This window comes from Rhinopithecus roxellana, chromosome 6 (genome assembly GCF_007565055.1).
Source record: "Rhinopithecus roxellana isolate Shanxi Qingling chromosome 6, ASM756505v1, whole genome shotgun sequence".
In the NCBI taxonomy this organism is placed as follows: domain Eukaryota; kingdom Metazoa; phylum Chordata; class Mammalia; order Primates; family Cercopithecidae; genus Rhinopithecus; species Rhinopithecus roxellana.
In genome coordinates this window covers 16,042,295-16,062,513 of record NC_044554.1, presented here as the reverse complement: position 1 = coordinate 16,062,513, position 20,219 = coordinate 16,042,295, and the positions used below count along the sequence as shown (strand labels likewise).

At 40.1% G+C, this 20,219-nt stretch overlaps 2 protein-coding genes across 2 annotated transcripts in view; one reads left to right on the top strand and one right to left on the bottom strand.

Annotated features, from left to right (window-relative positions):
- The window catches only part of LRRC17 (leucine rich repeat containing 17), a 37,888-nt gene extending 35,869 nt beyond the window's left edge, over positions 1-2,019 (top strand). The window contains exon 4 of the mRNA XM_010377634.2: positions 1,277-2,019. Within this exon, the coding sequence (XP_010375936.1) occupies positions 1,277-1,674 (398 nt within the window). The 3' untranslated portion in view covers positions 1,675-2,019. The remainder of the gene's footprint in view (positions 1-1,276) is intronic.
- Positions 1-20,219, bottom strand: part of FBXL13 (F-box and leucine rich repeat protein 13) — a 277,423-nt gene that overhangs the window by 143,943 nt on the left and 113,261 nt on the right. The window lies entirely within an intron of this gene.

Genomic DNA, 20,219 nt, shown 5'->3' with positions numbered 1-20,219 from the left:
TTATTTTCAGTTATATTTTGTATTGGTTTTAATTATCCAGCCTCCAGCAAAATTAAATACATATGGATTCAAAGCTGATAGCTACCATAGTTTGCCAAAATACAACCAGATGTTTTCAAAATGTTGGAAAAAATTGTTTGTTTTTGGACTCAACAGGAATAGAACCCTTCCCCCAACACTGGGAAAAGTTTGTTTTCTAGGCATTTTCAGGGTTACTGATATCCCAGGGAACTGTCAAATCACCACCTGGCACATTTTTCATTTTTATCTGCACTTGTCTTACATGTGAAATATTTTCTTAATTCATTTCTCTTTTTTGTAGCATCTTTTTTTCCCCAAGTAAGTATCAAAAAAGAAAAAAAAAAAAAAAAACATGAGCCCAAAATACATTTTTAAAAGCTTACTTAAAACTGAATATTGTATTCTAGTAAAACTAATCAAGGGAAAAGCTTTGAGTAACAATATATTTCACAATTTTGCATTTAGACATGTTTACAATGGAGAAATATAATTAAAAACAAAACCTTCCTTCAATCCAGAAACTCTCTCCATAAAGGTGGTAATGAAAGAAAACACTTTCATTATTGACTAAGCATTAAACTAGAATGCGATGCATATCACAGGCAATCCACTAACAGACTGCAAAGACTCTCACCCCTATGGAACCAGGCAGATACCACCCATTACAGGAATCTCGACCCTATGTAGCCAAGCAGATACTACCCATTACATACATGTTTTCAGGACAAACAATAATGAGTCTGTAAGGAAGATTTGACAACACCTTTTGTCACACAAAATTCATCCTAACTTTACCTGGTAAATGGGGTGACCATCTGTATTAGCTTATTGGCCTTATTCAGAGAAAAATAAATTTCTGTCTGCATGACAGGAGGTAGTTTTGCAACTGGAAGCAAGTTCTTGCCAAAGTTAGGACCCCACCCTCCCACCAGCGCTGGGGGATGGAGGTACCATCTTCCTTGATGTTTACATTTCAAAGAGATAGCTCCCAGGTCCTTGAAAAAGGCATTCTTGCATCATAAAAAAAGCCTATCTGGTCTTCAAAAGGATTTAAAGACATTTCAAAGGGAGGAGAAAGTACTTATAGTTAAAAGTTTTCTAGAGCAAAAGCTCTGGGAAAAAGAAGGGAAGAGAAATCTCTTTATTTTCAAAGGGGAAAATTAAGCCTCTTTTAAAAACTTGTATTTGTCCTTTTGATATACCATACAGTGATTAACTCAATTACTCAGGCTCAATAAATATTTTCTGTTTCCAGCTGCTTTTTTAGGGCTCACACATTTAGAAGAATTAGATTTATCAAACAACAGTCTGCAAAACTTTGACTATGGCGTATTAGAAGACTTGTATTTTTTGAAACTCTTGTGGCTCAGAGATAACCCTTGGAGATGTGACTACAACATTCACTACCTCTACTACTGGTTAAAGCACCACTACAACGTCCATTTTAATGGCCTGGAATGCAAAATGCCTGAAGAATACAAAGGGTGGTCTGTGGGAAAATATATTAGAAGTTACTATGAAGAATGCCCCAAAGACAAGTTACCAGCATACCCTGAGTCATTTGACCAGGACACAGAAGATGATGAATGGGAAAAAAAACATAGAGATCACACCGCAAAGAAGCAAAGCGTAATAATCACTATAGTGGGATAAGGTAGAAATTGTTCTGATTGCAATTAGTTTTGTATTTTCTATACTGGTGTTAGAAAACATATGTTTACATTTTGATTAACTGTGTTGCCTATTTATGCAGGGTAATCCAGCTAAAGGAAGCTTTCTTTAATTATGCTAAGTATTATTGTGACTATTATAGTAATCAAGGGAATTGTCATCCTGTTTGCCTGTCCATTTGTGGAACAGCATCTGGTGATATGCGATTCCACACTGGTAACCTGCAGCAGTTGGGTCCTAATGATGGCATTAGACTTTCATAATGTCCTGTATAAATGTTTTTACTGCTTTTTGAAAATAAAGAAAAAAAAACTTGGTTCATTTTTACATGCCTTTCAATAGCTGTTTGTGCATACCTATGTAGCAGGACGAGCCACAGACAAAACTCCTCAGAGACCAAGTTAAAGAAGGAAGGGGTTTCTTCGGCCAGGGGCATCAGCAAGACTCCTGTCTCAAGAGCTAAGCTCCCCAAGTGAGCAATTCCTGTCCCTTTTAAGGGCTCACAACTCTAAGGGGGTGCGTGTGAGAGGATTGTGATTGATTGAGCAAGCAGGGAGTATGTGACTGGGAGCTGCATGCACCGGTAATTAGATCAGAACAAAACAAGATGGGGATTTTCACAGTGCATTTCTATACAATGTCTGTAATCTATAGATAACATAACCGATTAGGTCAGGGGTCGATCTTTAACTACCAGGCCCAGGGTGCAGCACCAGGCTGTCTGCCTATGGATTTCATTTCTGCCTTTTAGTTTTTACTTCTTTCTTTGGAGGCAGAAACTGGGTATAAGATGATATGAGGGGTGGTCTCCTTCCTTATTCCCCCCTTTTGAGACTCTCACTCATTTTATTAGTGGGAGTTCTCACTTTCATTTTCACTATCCATGTCTTCTTGCAAGACAGATCAATAGTGATTCACATAGTACACTTGTGCTGAAGCATTTTGGTGAACTAAGGTAGCGATGAAGCTTTTTATCATTTGAAGAAGTACAGGTAGCAAACAAGGGAGCAGTAGGCAGGTTCTTTATTATACTCCTATTACAAGAGTTTTAAATCCTCCTAGCCCTAGGAACCATTTTCAAAACATGGCCCCAGGATCAAATTCATGCCACACTTGCACAGGCACATGTGCCAGTTTTGTCATATCTCTAACTATGTCTTCAACTATTTGCCCTTGATTATCTATGTGTAGGCAGCAATTAGTAAGGTTAAATTTCCTACAGACCTCTCCTTCAGCTCCTAGCAAGTAGTCAAGAGCTAATCTATTTTGATAGATAGCATTTTTCATCGAGTTTCTTGCCAGGACAGAATAGTCAAGGCTCTGCTGGTTTTATTAGTGATTATTTTTAATACAGCTTGTAACCGTATGATTCAGTTGATCATGTAAATGGGGGTCTGGTATCCCCATGAGCTGTCTTGTGCCTAAGTAGCAGGCCCATAATATTGTATGATTCTCTCAGAGGGTCATTTATTATTTTTTCAATTTCCTATAGCTATGCTTCTCTTTTCACAGGGAGCATAGACAGGGAAGCCCAGGAGTTTGCCTGTTTTTATGGGCAGTAGGAAGAACGATGGTTTAATAGTGCCAATAACATTAACTACTTGTCCGCTGGTCAGGCAGCTTAGCATAGACTCTATGTCCACATATCCAGCATAGCCCATTGGGGGCCGTCCAGTCCTGGGATTCTGGGTGGGCCTAAACAGTCTGCAACTATGGAAATTTACTGAATGGATTTTTCTCTGTGTGGTTTGAACTCCACCATGTAGTCTTCCTACAGGAAGGGTGAAGTCCTTCTCCACTCTTGCTATATAGTATTGTCTAATGATTGAGGCTTTTAGGACCTAGAAGTGATCAGGGTGATTCTTTTGGGCTGGGAAATTCATTAGGAACTGGGTCTGTAGGTACTAATTCTCGGGCTTCCTATGGCCATTGATCTCCTATTACAGTTCCTCCACCTATATAACATGAAGTGACATTGAGAGACTGGGCTACGTGCTCGGCTAATTGCAAAAACAAATTTCTTGTTTTTCATGGAATTTCTGATACCGGCACTTTTAGTTTATCATAAAAGCTTTGAAATACTGGCTCAGGAGAGTGTTTATAAACTTTTATTCAAACCACGATATTTACTCGAGGATCCAGTCCAGCCCCATTGACTGCTAAGGTCACACGTTCCTCTTTTTTCCAATGAGGATCTAGGGGATTGGTTATGACTAGCTCCCTTAGTAACGGAAGGGACATTTTTTCCTTTCTGAAGGTGGACTGGATCCTTTTCATTTTATTTTTTTATCCAAGTGGCCTAAATGACACAAGACCAGTATTTACATTTATTTCCACATAGTCCTAATTTATGACAGATGTACTTATTTTCTACCACATAGCCTCTTTTCTAATTAAGAAAACTACACCTTATTCCTAACTTATTACTATTAATGACAGCACAGGCATCAAATTTTAAGGTGACTTGTTTGGGCACCCTTTTTTTTTCTCTTTTGGCTAACACTTTACTCGTATCACTTACGAGCCCCTACCAGTCTTCAGTTCTTAATCTTATTTTAAAAACTGTGGTCATGGGAGGCTCAGATGGGTCATAATACACATCAGGTTGGTCATTTCCTGGGCTACATACCTTGTATAGAATAACATTATACAAACAAGTTCTTTTTAGAGTTCCAGTACACTTATAATAACCATGAAATAATAGGACCATAGCAACCTTTTGTCCTACTTGGTGTATACACTGGGAACAGCTCTCAGTCTGAGGTAGGTCAGTTGAAGTCCTTACTGTACAAGTCCAAATTTTAAGGACTTATTACTCCAGGCTGTAGAATCCAGGAAAAGAGCTACTATGCAGCCCACACCCGGTCGACTGGAGGACCACCTTAGTAGAAAGGAGACAATCGGGGCCTCTGGCCTGCCATGTGCACAAGCATAACAATTGCTTTTGTTTAACGTGCAGATGGAATATTTGATCCATTTTAACCAGGCATCTGCATCTTGGTATCCTGTCTTAATTGCTAAAGTTTGTTTTAAGTCTTTAACTTCTATGATCCTCTAGTAAAATGAATGTATGGTTTTAGGAAATAACAAAAACTGGTTGGGGCAGTCCATCCTTGCTCTTTAGTGGTCCACAAAACGTTGGACCAACTATGGCATGAAAGCTCTACATCGGGGGGCAAGACTCCTGGTTGGCACTAGGGTCTTTATTGAAATCTCCCCAGATTAAATAGTCCTTGTTTACTAACGCCTAGTCTGAGGAGAGTCAGGAGGGACAGAAGTACTTTTCTGAAGTAGAAAGCTGTCTTTGACTTGGCAAGTCCCCACAGGGTATAACAAGGCAAGCATTAAATGCAATAGTTTGAGGCAAAATCGACTTGGTTATGTTAATAACCAGATGGTCAGCACAACAGAACGAGGAAAGAAGAAAAAGTAATAGAATAGATGAAAGAGTTAAATTTTTCTTAGCTTTAATTTGGTAGGGTTTTCCCCTGGGACTATGGCCCACAACTCTGGAGGAGGTGGTGCTTTCTTGACTCGGGTGTGATGAATCCATCCTTTTCTTTTCTTTTTTTTTGCTGTATGAATAGCAGTCTTGGTGGTTAGCAGCACAAGGTAGGGTCCTTCCCAGGCTGGCTCGAGTTTTTCTTCTTTCCACCTTTCAATAAGAATGTGATCTTCAGGCTGGTGCTGGTTTACCAGAAATTCTAGGGGTGGTACATGTGCTAAAAGACTTTGTTTTTTGCTTTTTTTTTTTTTTTTTTTTTTTTGCGAGACAAGAAAGTGGAAGATAAACCAAGTATATAATTTTTAAGAAACTGACCTTTTGTTTTAAATGTGGGGACCTTGGTAGTAGACTTTATACTCCTTAGTGCCTTTTTAGTGAGAAATTTCCTTTAGCACCTGTTTTTATTAGTTTTTAAACCAAAGAAAGCCAAATACCATTTTACATCTAACAATGCTTCTCGTATGATTTTTATACCAGATAAGCTAAATTTTATCTTTATATTAGTGTGTTATTAATGTTAAACCTAATTTTAATAAAATCTTGCAGACATATTTATCTAATTTTTAATGTTTGACCATAAGGTAAGATTTCATAGACTCTTTTTAACTTTCTATAATTTTTGCTAAAGAGCAGGTTGGTGCTTTAAGAAAAACCTGTTATGCTTTTACTTTAATGTCCAGTTCACAGAAAAACTGGATGATACTTCTTTAACTTTAGCTAATATGTTTACACACAGAATTTTCTTTACAATTAACATTTTAAAACTTGCTTAAACCTTCAAAACAATAATTTTTTAAAACTTTTTAATGTAGGTAAAAATGTACATTCTTATGCCTCTTTATAATCCTTTTACCAAAAGTATATTTTACTTTTCTTATACACCTTGCACATAAACTGTTTTTTTTTTCCAACAGTTTTACATTCAGGAGGCCTAGTTACTTTTAAATTATACAACATTTTCTTCATACTTTTTTTAACACCCTTTTTTTATAACCTTTCTTTTTCTTTCACGACTTTTACAGGCAATTTTTCGACATGCCTCAACTTTCTGACTTATTACAAATATTTCTTTTTTTAAAAACCAGTTAATTTATTTCAGGACAAAAATTTACCATGTAATACTCTTTCTATATAAATTCCGCCCACCCCCCCTTTTTTTTCCTTTTTTTGTTTTCCTTAGGATACTTCTGAACTGGTGAGGTGTGCTCACAATGAGGTTTCCTCTGAAAGTTATTTATTTATTTTTATCTTTTTTTTTTTTTTGTTAGCAAAGCAGTTGCCGCTACAGATTGAATGCATTTGGGCATCCGTGGGTTACTGGGTAAAGGATTTTTGATAGGAAGGTCTCAGTGCTTTCGGATATGCCCTTGTTTACACTGACAACAAAGTGGTACTGGAGTTACGAGAATACCTTCAATTATCAATTATAGGTTTTAAATTTATCTTGGCTTTTAAAGAAATAGGGTACACTTTTTTTTTCTTAACTACTTATATATCTCTCTCTTTCTCTCTTTGACTCTCTCTCTGACTTTCCTTTTGCCTCTGTCTCTTCGCTCTCTCTGCCTCTCTCTTTCTCTGTCTCTGTCTCTGTCTCTCTCTCCTTGACTCACTCTTTGTCTGTTTCTTCCTCTCTGTCTCTTCCTCTCTCGTTGCCTCTTGTCCTCTCTGTATCTTTCCTTTCTCTCTCTCTGCTGGTCTTTCCTTGCCTCTGCCTGCCGCTTATGCTGCTGTTCTCTCAACCACTGTGTGTTGGGGGCGGGAGGTCTAAAACCAGCTGGTCTGGGTTCCCTGGCTTACAGATTACCTTGTGCCATACCTTTGAAACAAGGGACCTGTCCAGGCTTCCTTCTAATGGCCAGCCTACCTCTAATGCTGGCCAGTCTATCTTACACAAAGTTTTAAGTTTTCCTGGTGTCATAGTACTACATAGTCTCCCTTAAATCCTTTTTTTGAAATTTTTCAACATAGTTCCTAGTAGGGTGGGCTTATTTGTGCCTAACCTATGCTTCTTCGAGACAAAACACCACGCTCACACCACACGCACACCACAAAACAAAGAATGGGTAAAAAGGGCACACACACACTTTTGCAGTTTGCACCAAACCAAAATCAAAACCAAAATCAGAGTATCCAGAAATCCAAGCCAGGTCAAAACCAAAACCAAAGTATCAAGCAAGCCAAGTCAAGTCAAAAACAAAAACCAAAGTGCCCAGTATAGGCACACCATGGGTGATCAGGCTACGCTTCCACTCAAATGGAGTAGGCAAATTCCCAAGACCAATCCTGTCAAGCAATTCAAACCAAGTCAAAACCAAAACCAAAACCAAAGTGCCGATAAAGGCACGCCATGAGTGATCAGGCCACGCTTCCACTCAAACGGAGTGGGCAAGTTTCAAAGACTAGTCTTACCACGTTTTAGATGTCCAGATTCCAAGTGCTCATTCCTTCCCGGCGTTCAGCCACTGTGTTGATCCTCCACCAGGGCCTGCCACACACTGTTCTGGCAAGGCGTCCCACCGGGGACAATGCCTACCTGAGAGCACTCTCGGGACCGCATAGCTCGGGCTGGTCAGAGTCCCCCACAGGGATGTTCCACAGGGCAGGCTTAAGCCGCCTAATGAGCTGCCTCAACCACCCGCCATTCACCTTGCTTCCCAGTCAGGGAACCAAGAAATGTAGCAGGACAAGCCACAGACAAAACTCCTCAGACACCGAGTTAAAGGAAGGAAGGGGTTTATTTGCCAGGGGCATCAGCAAGACTCCTGTCTCAAGGGCCGAGCTCCCCAAGTGAGCAATTTCTGTCCCTTTTAAGGGCTCACAACTCTAAGGGGGTGCATGTGAGAGGGTCATAATTGATTGAGCAAGCAGGGGGTACATGACTGGGGGCTGCATGTGCCGGTAATTAGATCGGAACAAAACAAGATAGGGATTTTCACAGTGCATTTCTATACAATGTCTGTAATCTATAGATAACATAACTGATTAGGTCAGGGGTCAATCTTTAACTACCAGGCCCAGGGTGCAGCGCCAGGCTGTCTGCCTGTGGATTTCATTTCTACCTTTTAGTTTTTGCTTCTTTCTTTGGAGGCAGAAATTGGGCATAAGATGATATGAGGAGTGGTCTCCTCCCTTACCTAAAGATGATCAAAATGATTTTATACAAATGCTGCTATAATAAAATGTCATTCCCCACCCCTCTACTTTTTTTCAGTAAGTCATCTTATACATTAAATAAATTTCCATTTCTGATTTATGTGCATTCCAAAATCAGGTCCTGATACATCCAAATTCTCAACCACCCTTCACTGATCCTTGCAAAACACTGTCAAGCTAGACCTGAAAGAGAACTGGCACAAACAGTAAGTAGAGAATGCGAGAATTACGTTGGAAGCTGGTTGGAAGCTAGGACCCTGATTAACAGCTGTAGATGGTGTGAAGCATGAACCCTGAAGAGGTATAAACACTGGTGAATGTGGAAACACCATTTTTGTTTGTTTTTGTTTTTGTTTTGAGCAGGGTTCACACTGGGAATCCACCTGTCCGTGAGAAAGGGTCCTTCCTGCTAAGCTAATATGTCAAGGACCATAAAATAAAGAATGAAGTTAGGATTTGGGGGCAGTATTTGGGATGAAGCCAGAATAAAATATAGGAAATAATATGAGGCCACTGAGGGAGGAGGTGGTGCCCAAAAGAAGCCTCGTGGTCTGGGTTTGCAGGTTAAAATGAGCTCACCTAGAGAACTACATCACCAGCAAAAGAGGAAATCAGTGGAGGATTTTAGACCCTGATCCCATCAGTTTGCATTTAGATAGTCATATTCTACAAAGATAAAAATAAAGTGAAAAGAAATATACACATGTCCTTAGTGAGATAACTACTTTTTCCTCTTAATATACAATTTCCTTTCATGCTGAGTTGAATACGTTTTCATTTCTTCTATCAAGGTATTCCTACAAAGTTTAGCAAATAACCACCTTATTTGATATTTGCACAAACTCCCAGAGCATGGAAGATGGTATATAACAAATAGCATTAGGCACTTTTTCTTTTCTGAGATGGGAGTTTTGCTCTGTTGTCCAGGCTGGAGTGTAGTGGTCCAGTCTCAGCTAGCTGCAACCTATGCCTCCCAGGTTCAAGCGATTCTCCTGCCTCAACCTCCCAAGTAGCTGGCATTATAGGTGCTCACCACCATGCCTGGCTAATTTTTGTATTTTTAGTAGAGACAAGGTTTCACCATGTTGGTCAGGCTGGTCTTGAACTCCTAACTTCAAGTGATCCACCCACCTCACCCTCCCAAAGTGCTGGGATTATAGGTGTAAGCCCCACACTTAGCCACACATTTTTAAAGCACATGCTACATGCCAGACACTGTGCTAAGAGCTTCACATATTCCACTTCTAATTCTCACAAAATCCCTCTGAGGTAGGTAATACTGTCTGCCTTTTATAGATGAGGAATCAAGGTGGAGAGTTGAGGTAACTTGGACAAAATCACACAGCTGGAAAGTGGCAGGGCCAGGATTGAGATCTGCCTAAGCCCTTTCTGCTATGCAGGGCTGCACAGCATTGTAAAAGTTACCCTTGTCTGTGGCTGTCTGGCACCAGAACTTCTAGAACTAAACCCCAAAGAGGAGCAGGTACCAGGAAAGTGGGGGAGCACTCATGAGGGCAGTTGGCAGGAGAAAATCTTTTGTCCAAGACATTTCGATCTGTATTTATATACAGGAAACAAAGAGAATGGGAAGCCGGAAGAACTGCCAGAGCTAATGCTTCAGTAAATAACTCTGGATTGTGAGGTTCTATTTTTATTTTATTTATTTATTTATTTATTTTTTGAGACAGAGTTTCGCTCTGTCATCCAGTCTGGAATGCAGTGGTGCAATCTCGGCTCACTGTAGCCTTCGCCTCCTGGGTTCAAGCGATTCTCCTGCCTCAGCCTCCCAAGTAGCTGGGATTACAAGCGCCCGCCACCACACCCAGATAATTTTTGTATTTTTAGTAGAGACGGGGGTTTTGCCATGTTGGCCAGGCTGGTCTCGAACTCTTGACCTCAGGTGTTCTGCTCACCTCAGCTTCCAAAGTTCTGGGATTACAGGCATGAGCCACTGAGCCTGGACTGGATTGTGAGGTTCTAACCACTCCACCCAGTGGTTTGGGTCAGAGGTGGGGACTTAGAGACATTACTTCTTCATGCAAATCCCTACATTGTTCACTATGAGGCATGAAAGCCAGCTATTACATTTCAAATGTTACCAGAGAGATGTAACAAGTTCATTTATTTATAAATTCATTTATTATGTTCATGAGCATCAGAGTGGAATTTTAAGGACATAGGACCTGAAAGAGCCAAGATTTGATGATGGAAAAAGCCTGGTGTGACAAGAGAATCATATTGGAGGCAAGAGGATTCTGGAATGAAATGAGATGAAACTTGATTCAGAGACACGGCCCAAGTTGTTCTCTGGTATAATTTTTAGAGGCTAGTTAGGGATTTTATTCGTTGATTTTTATATTCAATTTAATCCCCAGGGATGTATTTGGAAATAAAGCTCCTGAACACATCAAAACAGGAATTAATCCAGGACATCCAAAAGTAAGTCAGTAGGCATTCCTAACATCTCTCAGGGTCAAGACCAAAGTGTATTTTCAAACCTTAAGATTTGCCCCTTTTCTACATCGGAGTTAAACTTTTTCAGGGAAGTGTAGTTGATTCATGATGGAATGAACAATTAGACACTTCCTCTTCCACCAATTTCTTACTTGACAGTTACTCTAGTAACTTGCCTTTGGATGTCTCTTTTTTACGACAGACAATACAAGTTCATAAGGTTACAAAAATCAGTATATTTTATGGTATTAAAAATTACTACTGTCCTGAGATATACATATTTGAATGTATGTATCACTTGGGTATTTGTATAAAATAAGTTAAAAACAAAACAAAACAAAACAACCTTTCCTAGTCGTAAGATTCTCTGATTTTTCTGAAGTAAATAAGATTTACTATAAATAGAGTCCTCCTGAGTCCTGAGTTGGCTGTGACCTAATGCCTAGTTACTTGAAAAAGATACTCAACTTTAAGCAGCACTGCTTTTCATTCATTCAGCATTCCATCCTCTGGAGCCTATACCCTGGATCAATTCATGTCTGTTTCTGAGAAATCTTGAGTCTCCTGCTCCGGCAAATTGGCAAATCGAAGGGATTCAGTAATGAAGATATGTTTTTTTTTTGAGTTGGAGCCTCCCTCTGTCTGTCACCCAGGCAGGAGTGCAATGGCACCATCTTGCCTCACCACAACCTCTGCCTCCCGGGTTCAAGTGATTCTCCTGCCTCAGTCTCCCGGGTAGCTGGGATTACAGGCACCCGCCAACACGCCTGGCTAAATTTTATATTTTTAGTAGAGACAGAGTTTCACCATGTTGGCCAAGCTGGTCTCAAACTCCTGACCTCAAATGATCCGCCCACCTCAGCTTCCCAAAGTGCTGGGATTATAGGACCACCGTGCCTGGACAATAATGAGAATCTACTTGTCTAAAATCTGTAAGTCTGTGCCCTCATCTGTCTTTTAAGGATTTTTTTTTTTTTTGACACAGAGTCTCATACTGTCGCCCAGGCTGGAGTGCAGTGGCGCTATTTCGGCTCACTACAACCTCTACCCCCCGGGTTCAAGCAATTCTCCTGCCTCAGTTTCCCAAGTAGCTGGGACTATAGGCACCCGCCACCATGCACAGCTAATTTTTTGTATTTTTAGTAGAGACAGGGTTTCACCGTGTTAGCCAGGATGCTCTCAATCTCTTGACCTCGTGATCCGCCTGCCTCGGCCTCCCAAAGTGCTGGGATTACAGGTATGAGCCACCACGCCCAGCCTTTTTTTTTTTTTTTTCTTTTCTTTTCTGACACAGTCTTGCTCCGTCACCCAAGCTGAAATGCAGTGGCATGATCTTGGCACACTGTAACCTCCACCTCACGGGTTCAAGCAATTCTCATGTCTCAGCCGTCCAACTAGCTAGAACCACAGTCGCACGTCACCACACCTGGCTAATTTTTGTAGTTTTAGTAAGACAAGGTTTCATCATGTTGGCCAGGCTGGGCTCAAACTCCTGGCCTCAAGTGATCCACGTGCCTTGGCACTGTACCCTGCCTTAAATATTTAAGATAACATTCTACAGTTAATTTTCTAAAATTTTACTGGTATAAGGATTACAACTGTTGTGTTCAGTCAGCCACACAGCCCAAAAGAGCAGCCAAAATTTATCTTCAATCTAACTGTCAGAAAACCAATCTTCCCAGAAATGTGTGTAATTCTCCACACACCAATAGATGAACTGATCTTAGCTGGGGTAGGGGGTGGGAGTGGGGCAGGAGAAACAATAGAAAAACTAAAACATCTCTGAGAATTTTTTTTTTAACTTTTATTTCAGTTTCAAGGGTACATGTATTAGGTTTGTTATATAGGTAAACTCATGTCACGGGGGTTTGTTGTATAGATTATTTAGTCACCCAGGTATTAAGCCTAGTATGTGTTAGTTATTTTTGCTGATCCTCCCCCTCCTCCACCCTCCACCCTCCACCCTCCAGTAAGCCCCAGTGTCCATCATTCCCCTCTATGTGTCCATGTGTTAAGAATGGTTTTGATCTTTGATACACTCAAGTTTGCTGGAATTAAAATGGGTTTGATTAAATAATTTTCAGTAAATTAAAAATATTACTAAGTTAAGACAGACATTACCTTTGCTTCCTTAAAAAAGATCAAGGTCTACTCAGGCTTGAATGCTCAGTTGTTTCTGTGATGAAGACAATGGTACTAAGAAGTACACTTTCAGATAAATACTATGTGAAATATATTTTAGACACAAAATATTAAAAATTTAAACAAAGAAAATGTTTACAGGCTATCTTGACCTCAGATACATATATTATCTTATGTATAGTGGTTAAAACTTCACAATCCAGGCTGGGCATGGTGGCTCACACCTGTAATCCCACCACTTCAGGAGGCTGAGGCAGGCAAATCACTTGACGTCAGGAGTTCAAGACCAGCCTGGCCAACATGGTAAAATCCCATCTCTACTAAAACTCCAAAAATTAGCCAGGCATGCTGGTGCACACCTATAATCCCAGCTACTCAGGAGATTGAGGCATGAGAATTGCTTGACTGGGGAGGTGTGGTTGCAGTGAGCCAAGATTGCACCACAGTACTCCAGTCTGAGCGAACGAGCAAGTCTCTGTCTCAAAACAAAAACAAAAACAAAACAGTAAGAAAACAACCTGGTTAAAAATGGGCCAAAGACCTTAACAGACACCTCACCAGAAAGATAGAAGCATATGAGAAGATGCTCCACAACAAATGTCATCAGGGAAATGTAAATTAAAACAGTAATGAGATACCCCCACACACCTATTAGCATGGCCAAAATCCAGAACAGTGACAGCACCAAATGCTGATGAGGATGTAGAGCAACAGGAATTCCCATTCATTGCTGATGAGGATGTGGAGCAACAGAAACTCCCATTCATTGCTGATGAGAATGCAAAATGGTACAGCCAACTTTGGAAGACAGTTTGGCACTTTCTTACAAAACAGCACATACCCTTACCATACAATCCAGCATTCATGTTCCTTGGTATCTACCCAAAGGAGTTGAAACCTTCTGTCTATACAAAAACCTGCACACAAATGTTTATAACAACTTTATTCATATTTGCTCAAACTTGGAAAGAACCAAGATGTCTTTCGATAGGTGAGTTAGTAAATTGGTGGTACATTCAGACAATGGAATATTATTCAGCACTAAAAAAATGATCTATCAAGCTGTGAAAAGACATAAAAGAAATTTAAGTGCACATTAATAAGTGAAGGAAGCCCATCTGAAAAGGCTACATACCGTATGATTCCAACTATATGACATTCCAGAAAAGGCAAAACTATGTAGAAAATAAAAAGAGTGGTGGTTGTCAGGAACTAGCAGGGTGAGGAGGGATGACCAGGCACAGCACAGAGGATTCCTAAAGGAATGAAACTACTCAGTACAATATTATAATGGCGAACACAAATATCACTGTAAATTTGTCCAAAGTCATACAATATACAACACTAAGAGTGAATCCTATATAAAGTATGGACTTTGGGTGATAATGATGTGTAAATATAGCTTCACCAATTGTAACAAGTGTGTCATTCTTGTTGGTAATGTTGATAGTGGGGAGGCTATGTATGTGTCAGGGAAGGAAGTATATGGGAAATCTCTATACCTTTTGCTCAATTTTGCTGAGAACCTGAAATTTCTCTTAAGAATAAAGTTTATGGCTGGGCGCAGTGGCTCACACCTGTAATCCTAGCAGTTTGAGAGGCCAAGGCGGGTAGATCACCTGAGGTCAGGAGATCGAGAGCAGCCTGGCCAACATGGTGAAACCCCATCTCTACTAGCAGAGGTTGCAGTGAGCCAAGATCAAGCCACTGCACTCCAGCCTGGGCAACAGAGCAAGACTCCATCTCTAAATAAATGTTAATTTTAAAAAAAGAATAAAAGAAAAGAAAGTTCTTAAATCAATAACCTAACTTTTAACCTGAAGAAACTAGAAGAGCAAACAAAACCCACGTCAACCAGAATAATAAAGACTGACGTGGACTGGGTGCAGTGGCTCACACCTGTAATCTTAGCATTTTGGGAGGCTGAGGCAGGAGGATCTCTTGACTTCAGGAGTTCAAGACCAGCCTGGGTAACACAGTCAGATCCCGTCTCTACAAAATTTTTTTTTTAATTAGCCAGGTGTGGCCACTTGTAGTCCTAGCTACTTAGGTGGGAGGTGGAAGGATCACTTAAGCCCATCAGATTGAGGCTGCAGTGAGCTGTGATCATGCCAGTGTACTCCAGCCTGGGAAACAGAGTGAGACCCTCTCACCAAAAAAGAAAAAAAAAAAAAAAAAAAAATGGAGTGGAGATAAGCAAAACAGAAAATAGAAAATAGAGAATTAACAAAAATAAGTTTTTTTTGAATACCCATATTTATAGTACTACTATTTGCAATGCCTAAATGACTGAAGCAACTTTAGTGTCTATTATTGGAAGAATGGATAAACAAAATGTGGTATTACATAAAATAAAATATTATTTACCCTTAAAAAGGAAATTCTGACACATGCTAAAAGGAGTAAACCCTGATGATACTGTGCTAAGTGAAGTAAGCTAGGCACAAAAGAACAATTATTGTTTGATTCCACTTATAGGCACCTAGAGTCATCAAATCCACAGAGATGGAAAGTAGAATGGTGATTGCCAGGACCCAGGAGGAGGGAGAAAAGAGGATTTAGTACTTAATGGGTACAAACTATCAGTTTTGTGAGCTGAAAAAGTTCTGGAGATGCATCAGTGATGATGGTTGCACAAGAACGTGAATATACTTAATGCTACAGAACTGTACACATAAAAGTGGTTAAAATGGTAATTTTTGTTATATATTTTTTACAACAATGAAAAAAGAACCAAACAGTTGGTTTCTTGAAATAATCAACAAAATTTGCAAACCTTTACCTAGACTGACCAGGAAAACAAAAAGAAAGACTAATATTACTAAAATTAGAAATGAAAGTGGGTACATTAGTACTGACTTTACAGAAGTAAAAAGGATCATAAGAGAATATTATGAACTGTTGTACCCCAACAAATTAGATAAACTACACGGAATTGACAAATTCCTAGAAACACACGAACTACCAAAACTGACTCGAGAAGAAACAGAAAATCTAAATAGCACTATAATACATAAAAATACTAAATCAGCAATCAAAAAACCTTCAACAAGGCCAGGCTCATGCCTGTAATCTCAGCACTTTAGGAGACTGAGGCAGGTGGATCACTTGAGGTCAGCAGTTCAAGACCAACCTGGCCAATGTAGCAAAACCCTGTCTCTATTCAAAATACAAAAATTATCCAGGCATGATGGCACTCACCTGTAATCTCAGCTACTCAGGAGGTTGAGGCAGAAGAGTCGCTTGAACCCGGAAGGCAGAGGTTCCAGTGAGCCAAGATTGCACCACTGCACTCCAGCCTGGGTGACAGAGCGAGAATCCATCTCAAAACAAACAAACAAACAAACAAAAAACCTCCAAGAGAGAGCCTAGGACCAGATGGCTTCATGGGCAAATTTTACCAAACATTTAATCCTCAAACCTTAAACCAAACATTAATCCTCAAACTCTTCCCAAAAAAATACCTCCTACCTCATTCGATGAAGCCAATATTATCCCGATAAGGAAGCCAAAGACACCACAAGAAGGAAAAACTACAGAGTAATATTCCTTTTAAATATAGATGCAAATATCCTTTTAAAAATATTAGCAGCCAGGCACGGTGGCTCAAGCCTGTAATCCCAGCACTTTGGGAGGCTGAGACGGGCGGATCACGAGGTCAGGAGACTGAGATCATCCTGGCTAACCCAGTGAAACCCCGTCTCTACTAAAAAATACCAAAAAAAAAAAAACCCAGCTGGATGAGGTGGCGGGTGCCTGTAGTCCCAGCTACTCGGGAGGCTGAGGCAGGAGAATGGCGTGAACCCAGGAGGCGGAGCTTGCAGTGAGCTGCGATCGGGCCACTGCACTCCAGCCTGGGCGACAGAAGGAGACTCTGTCTCAAAAAAAAAAAAAAAATTAGCAAACAGAGTCCAGCAGCATATTAAAAGGATTATACACCATGATGTACGAACAAGCGAGACTGATCTCAGGAATTCAAGGGTGGTTCAACAGACAAAAAAAATCAATCAACGTAATATACATGATATTAATAGAAGGAAGGAGGGGAAAACCATTTCAGTTGACTCAGAAAAGGCATTTGACAAAATCCCATTACCCTTTTATAAGAACACTCAGCAAAGTAGGAATATATAGGAGCTTCCTCAATGAGCAATTGTGTAAGAAAAGAAACAAAAGGCAGAATGGGTATGAGCCTTCTCTTTGGGCTGATGAAAATGGTCTAGAATTAAATAGTGATGGTTGCTCAACATTGTTAATATAATAAAAACCACTGACTTGTACTCTTTAAAATGGTTAAAAAGGTGAATTTTATGTTACATAATATGTACCTCAATAAACAAAAGCTTCCAGATAAGCATGCCTTGCTATTTCTCAGAAACTCATTCCGCTATTCAACTACCATTGCTATCATGAAAATCTTAGGTCAAACTGAAACCCTGAATGTTGCATCTTGAGTCCATTTCCTTCCTTCAGAAAATGTAGATTTATTTAATAGTATATTTCCTATGTATATTTCATATGTGTATATATGTGTGTACACACACATAGGGAAAGAGGGACAGACAAACCAAGAGACAAGGGGTATTCCAAGATGGCCGAATAGGAACAGCTCTTGTCTGCAGCTCCCAATGTGATCGATGCAGAAGACGGGTGATTTCTGCATTTCCAGCTGAGGCACCTGGTTCATCTCACTGGGACTGGTTGGTCAGTGGGTGGAGCCCACACAGGGCGAGCCAGAGCAGCGCAAGGCGTTGCCTCACCCGAGAAGTGCAAGGGATCAGGAGATTTCCCTTTCCTAGCCAAGGGAAGCTATGACAGACTACCTGGAAAAACGGGGCACTCCTGCCCAAATACTGCACTTTACCATTCTTAAAATAATTTTCAACCCAGAATTTCATATCCAGCCAAACTAAGCTTCATAAGTGAAGGAGAAATAAGATCCTTTACAGACAAGCAAATGCTGAGAGATTTTGTCACCACCAAGCCTGCCTTACAAGAGCTCCTGAAGGAAGCACTAAACATGGAAAGAAACAACTGGTACCAGCCACTGCAAAAATATGCCAAATTGTAAAGACCATCACTGAGATGAAGAAACTGCATCAATTAACAGGCAAAATAACCAGCAAATATCATAATGACAGGACCAAATTAACATACAAAATATTAACTTTAAATATAAATGGGCTAAATGCCCCAATTAAAAGATACAGACTGGCAAATTGGATAGAGTCAAGACCCATCAGTGTGCTGTATTCAGGAGACCCATCTCATGTGAAAAGATGCACACAGGGTCAAAATAAAGGGATGGAGGAAAATCTACCAAGCAAATGGAAAGCAAAAAAAGCAGGGGTTGCAATCCTAGTCTCTGATAAAACAGACTTTAAACCAACAAAGATTAAAAGAGACAAAGAAGGCCATTACATAATGGTAAAGGGATCAATTCAACAAGAAGAGCTAACTATACTAAATATATATGCACCCAATACAGGAGCACCCAGACTCATAAAGCAAGTCCGTAGAGACCTACAAAGAGACTTAGACTCCCACACAATAATAATGGGAGACTTCAACACCCCACTGTCAATATTAGATAGATCAATGAGAGAGAAGGTTAACAAGGACATCCAGGACCTGAACTCAGCTGTGCAACAAGCAGACCTAATAGACAACTACAGAACTCTCCATCCCAAATCAACAGAATATACATTCTTCTCAGCACCACATCACACTTATTCTAAAATTGACCACATAATTGGAAATAAAGCACTCCTCAGCAAATGTAAAAGAACAGAAATCACAACAAATTGTCTCTCAGATCACAGTACGATCAAATTAGAACTCAGGATGAAGAAACTCACTCAAAATTTCACAACTTCATGGAAACTGAACAACTTGTTCCTGAATGACTACTGGGTAGATAACGAAATGGCGGCAGAAATAAACATGTTCTTTGAAACCAATGAGAACAAAGACACAATGTACCAGAATCTCTGGGACACATTTAAAGCAGTGTGTAGAAGGAAATTTATAGCACTAAATGCCCACAAGAGAAAGCTGGAAAGATCTAAAATCGACACCCTAACATCACAATTAAAAGAACTAGAGAATCAAATGCAAACAAATTCAAAACCTAGCAGAAGGCAAGAAATAACTAAGATCAGAGCAGAACTGAAAGAGATAGACACACAAAAAACCCTACAAAATGGAGTCTTGCTCTGGCGCCCAAGCTGGAGTACAGTGGTGCGATCTCAGCTCACTCCAAGCTCCGCCTTCTGGGTTCACACCATTCTCCTGCCTCAGCCTCCCAAGTAGCTGGGACTACAGGTGCCCACCACCATGCCCGACTAATTTTTTTGTATTTTTAGTAGAAATGGGGTTTCATCGTGTTAGCCAGGATGGTCTTGATCTCCTGACCTTGTGATCCACCCGCCTTGGCCTCCCAAAGTGCTGGGATTACAGGCATGAGCCACGACGCCCGGCCTGAGTTTGTTTTTTAAAAAGATCAACAGAATTGATAGACCGATAGCAAGACTAATAAAGAAGAAAAGAGAGAAGAATCAAATATACTCAATAAAAAATGATAAAGGTGATATCACCACTGATCCCACAGAAATACAAACTATCATCAGAGAATACTATAAACACCTCTATGCAAATAAACTAGAAAATCTAGAAGAAATCAATAAATTTCTGGACACATACACCCTCCCAAGACTAAACCAGGAAGAAGTTGAATCTCTGAATAGACCAATAACAGGATCTGAAATTGAGGCAATAATGAATAGCCTAGCAACCAAAAAAAGTCCAGGACCAGGCAGATTCACAGCCAAATTCTACCAGAAGTACAAACAGGAGCTGGTACCATTCCTCCTGAAACTATTCCAATCAACAGAAAAAGAGGGAATCCTCCCCAACTCATTTTATGAGGCCAACATCATCCTGATACCAAACCTGGCAGAGACACAACAAAAAAAGAGAATTTTAGACCAATATCCCTGATAAACATCGATGCAAAAATCCTCAATAAAATAATGGCAAATCAAATCCAGCAGCACATCAAAACACTTATCCACCACGATCAAGTCAGCTTCATCCCTGGAACGCAAGGCTGGTTCAACATACGCAAATCAATAAACGTAATCCATCACATAAACACAAGGCAAGGATGCCCTCTCTCACCACTCCTATTCAACAAGTATTGGAAGTTCTGGCCAGGGCAATCAGGCAAGAGAAAAAAATAAAGGGTATTCAATGAGGAAAACAGGAAGTCAAA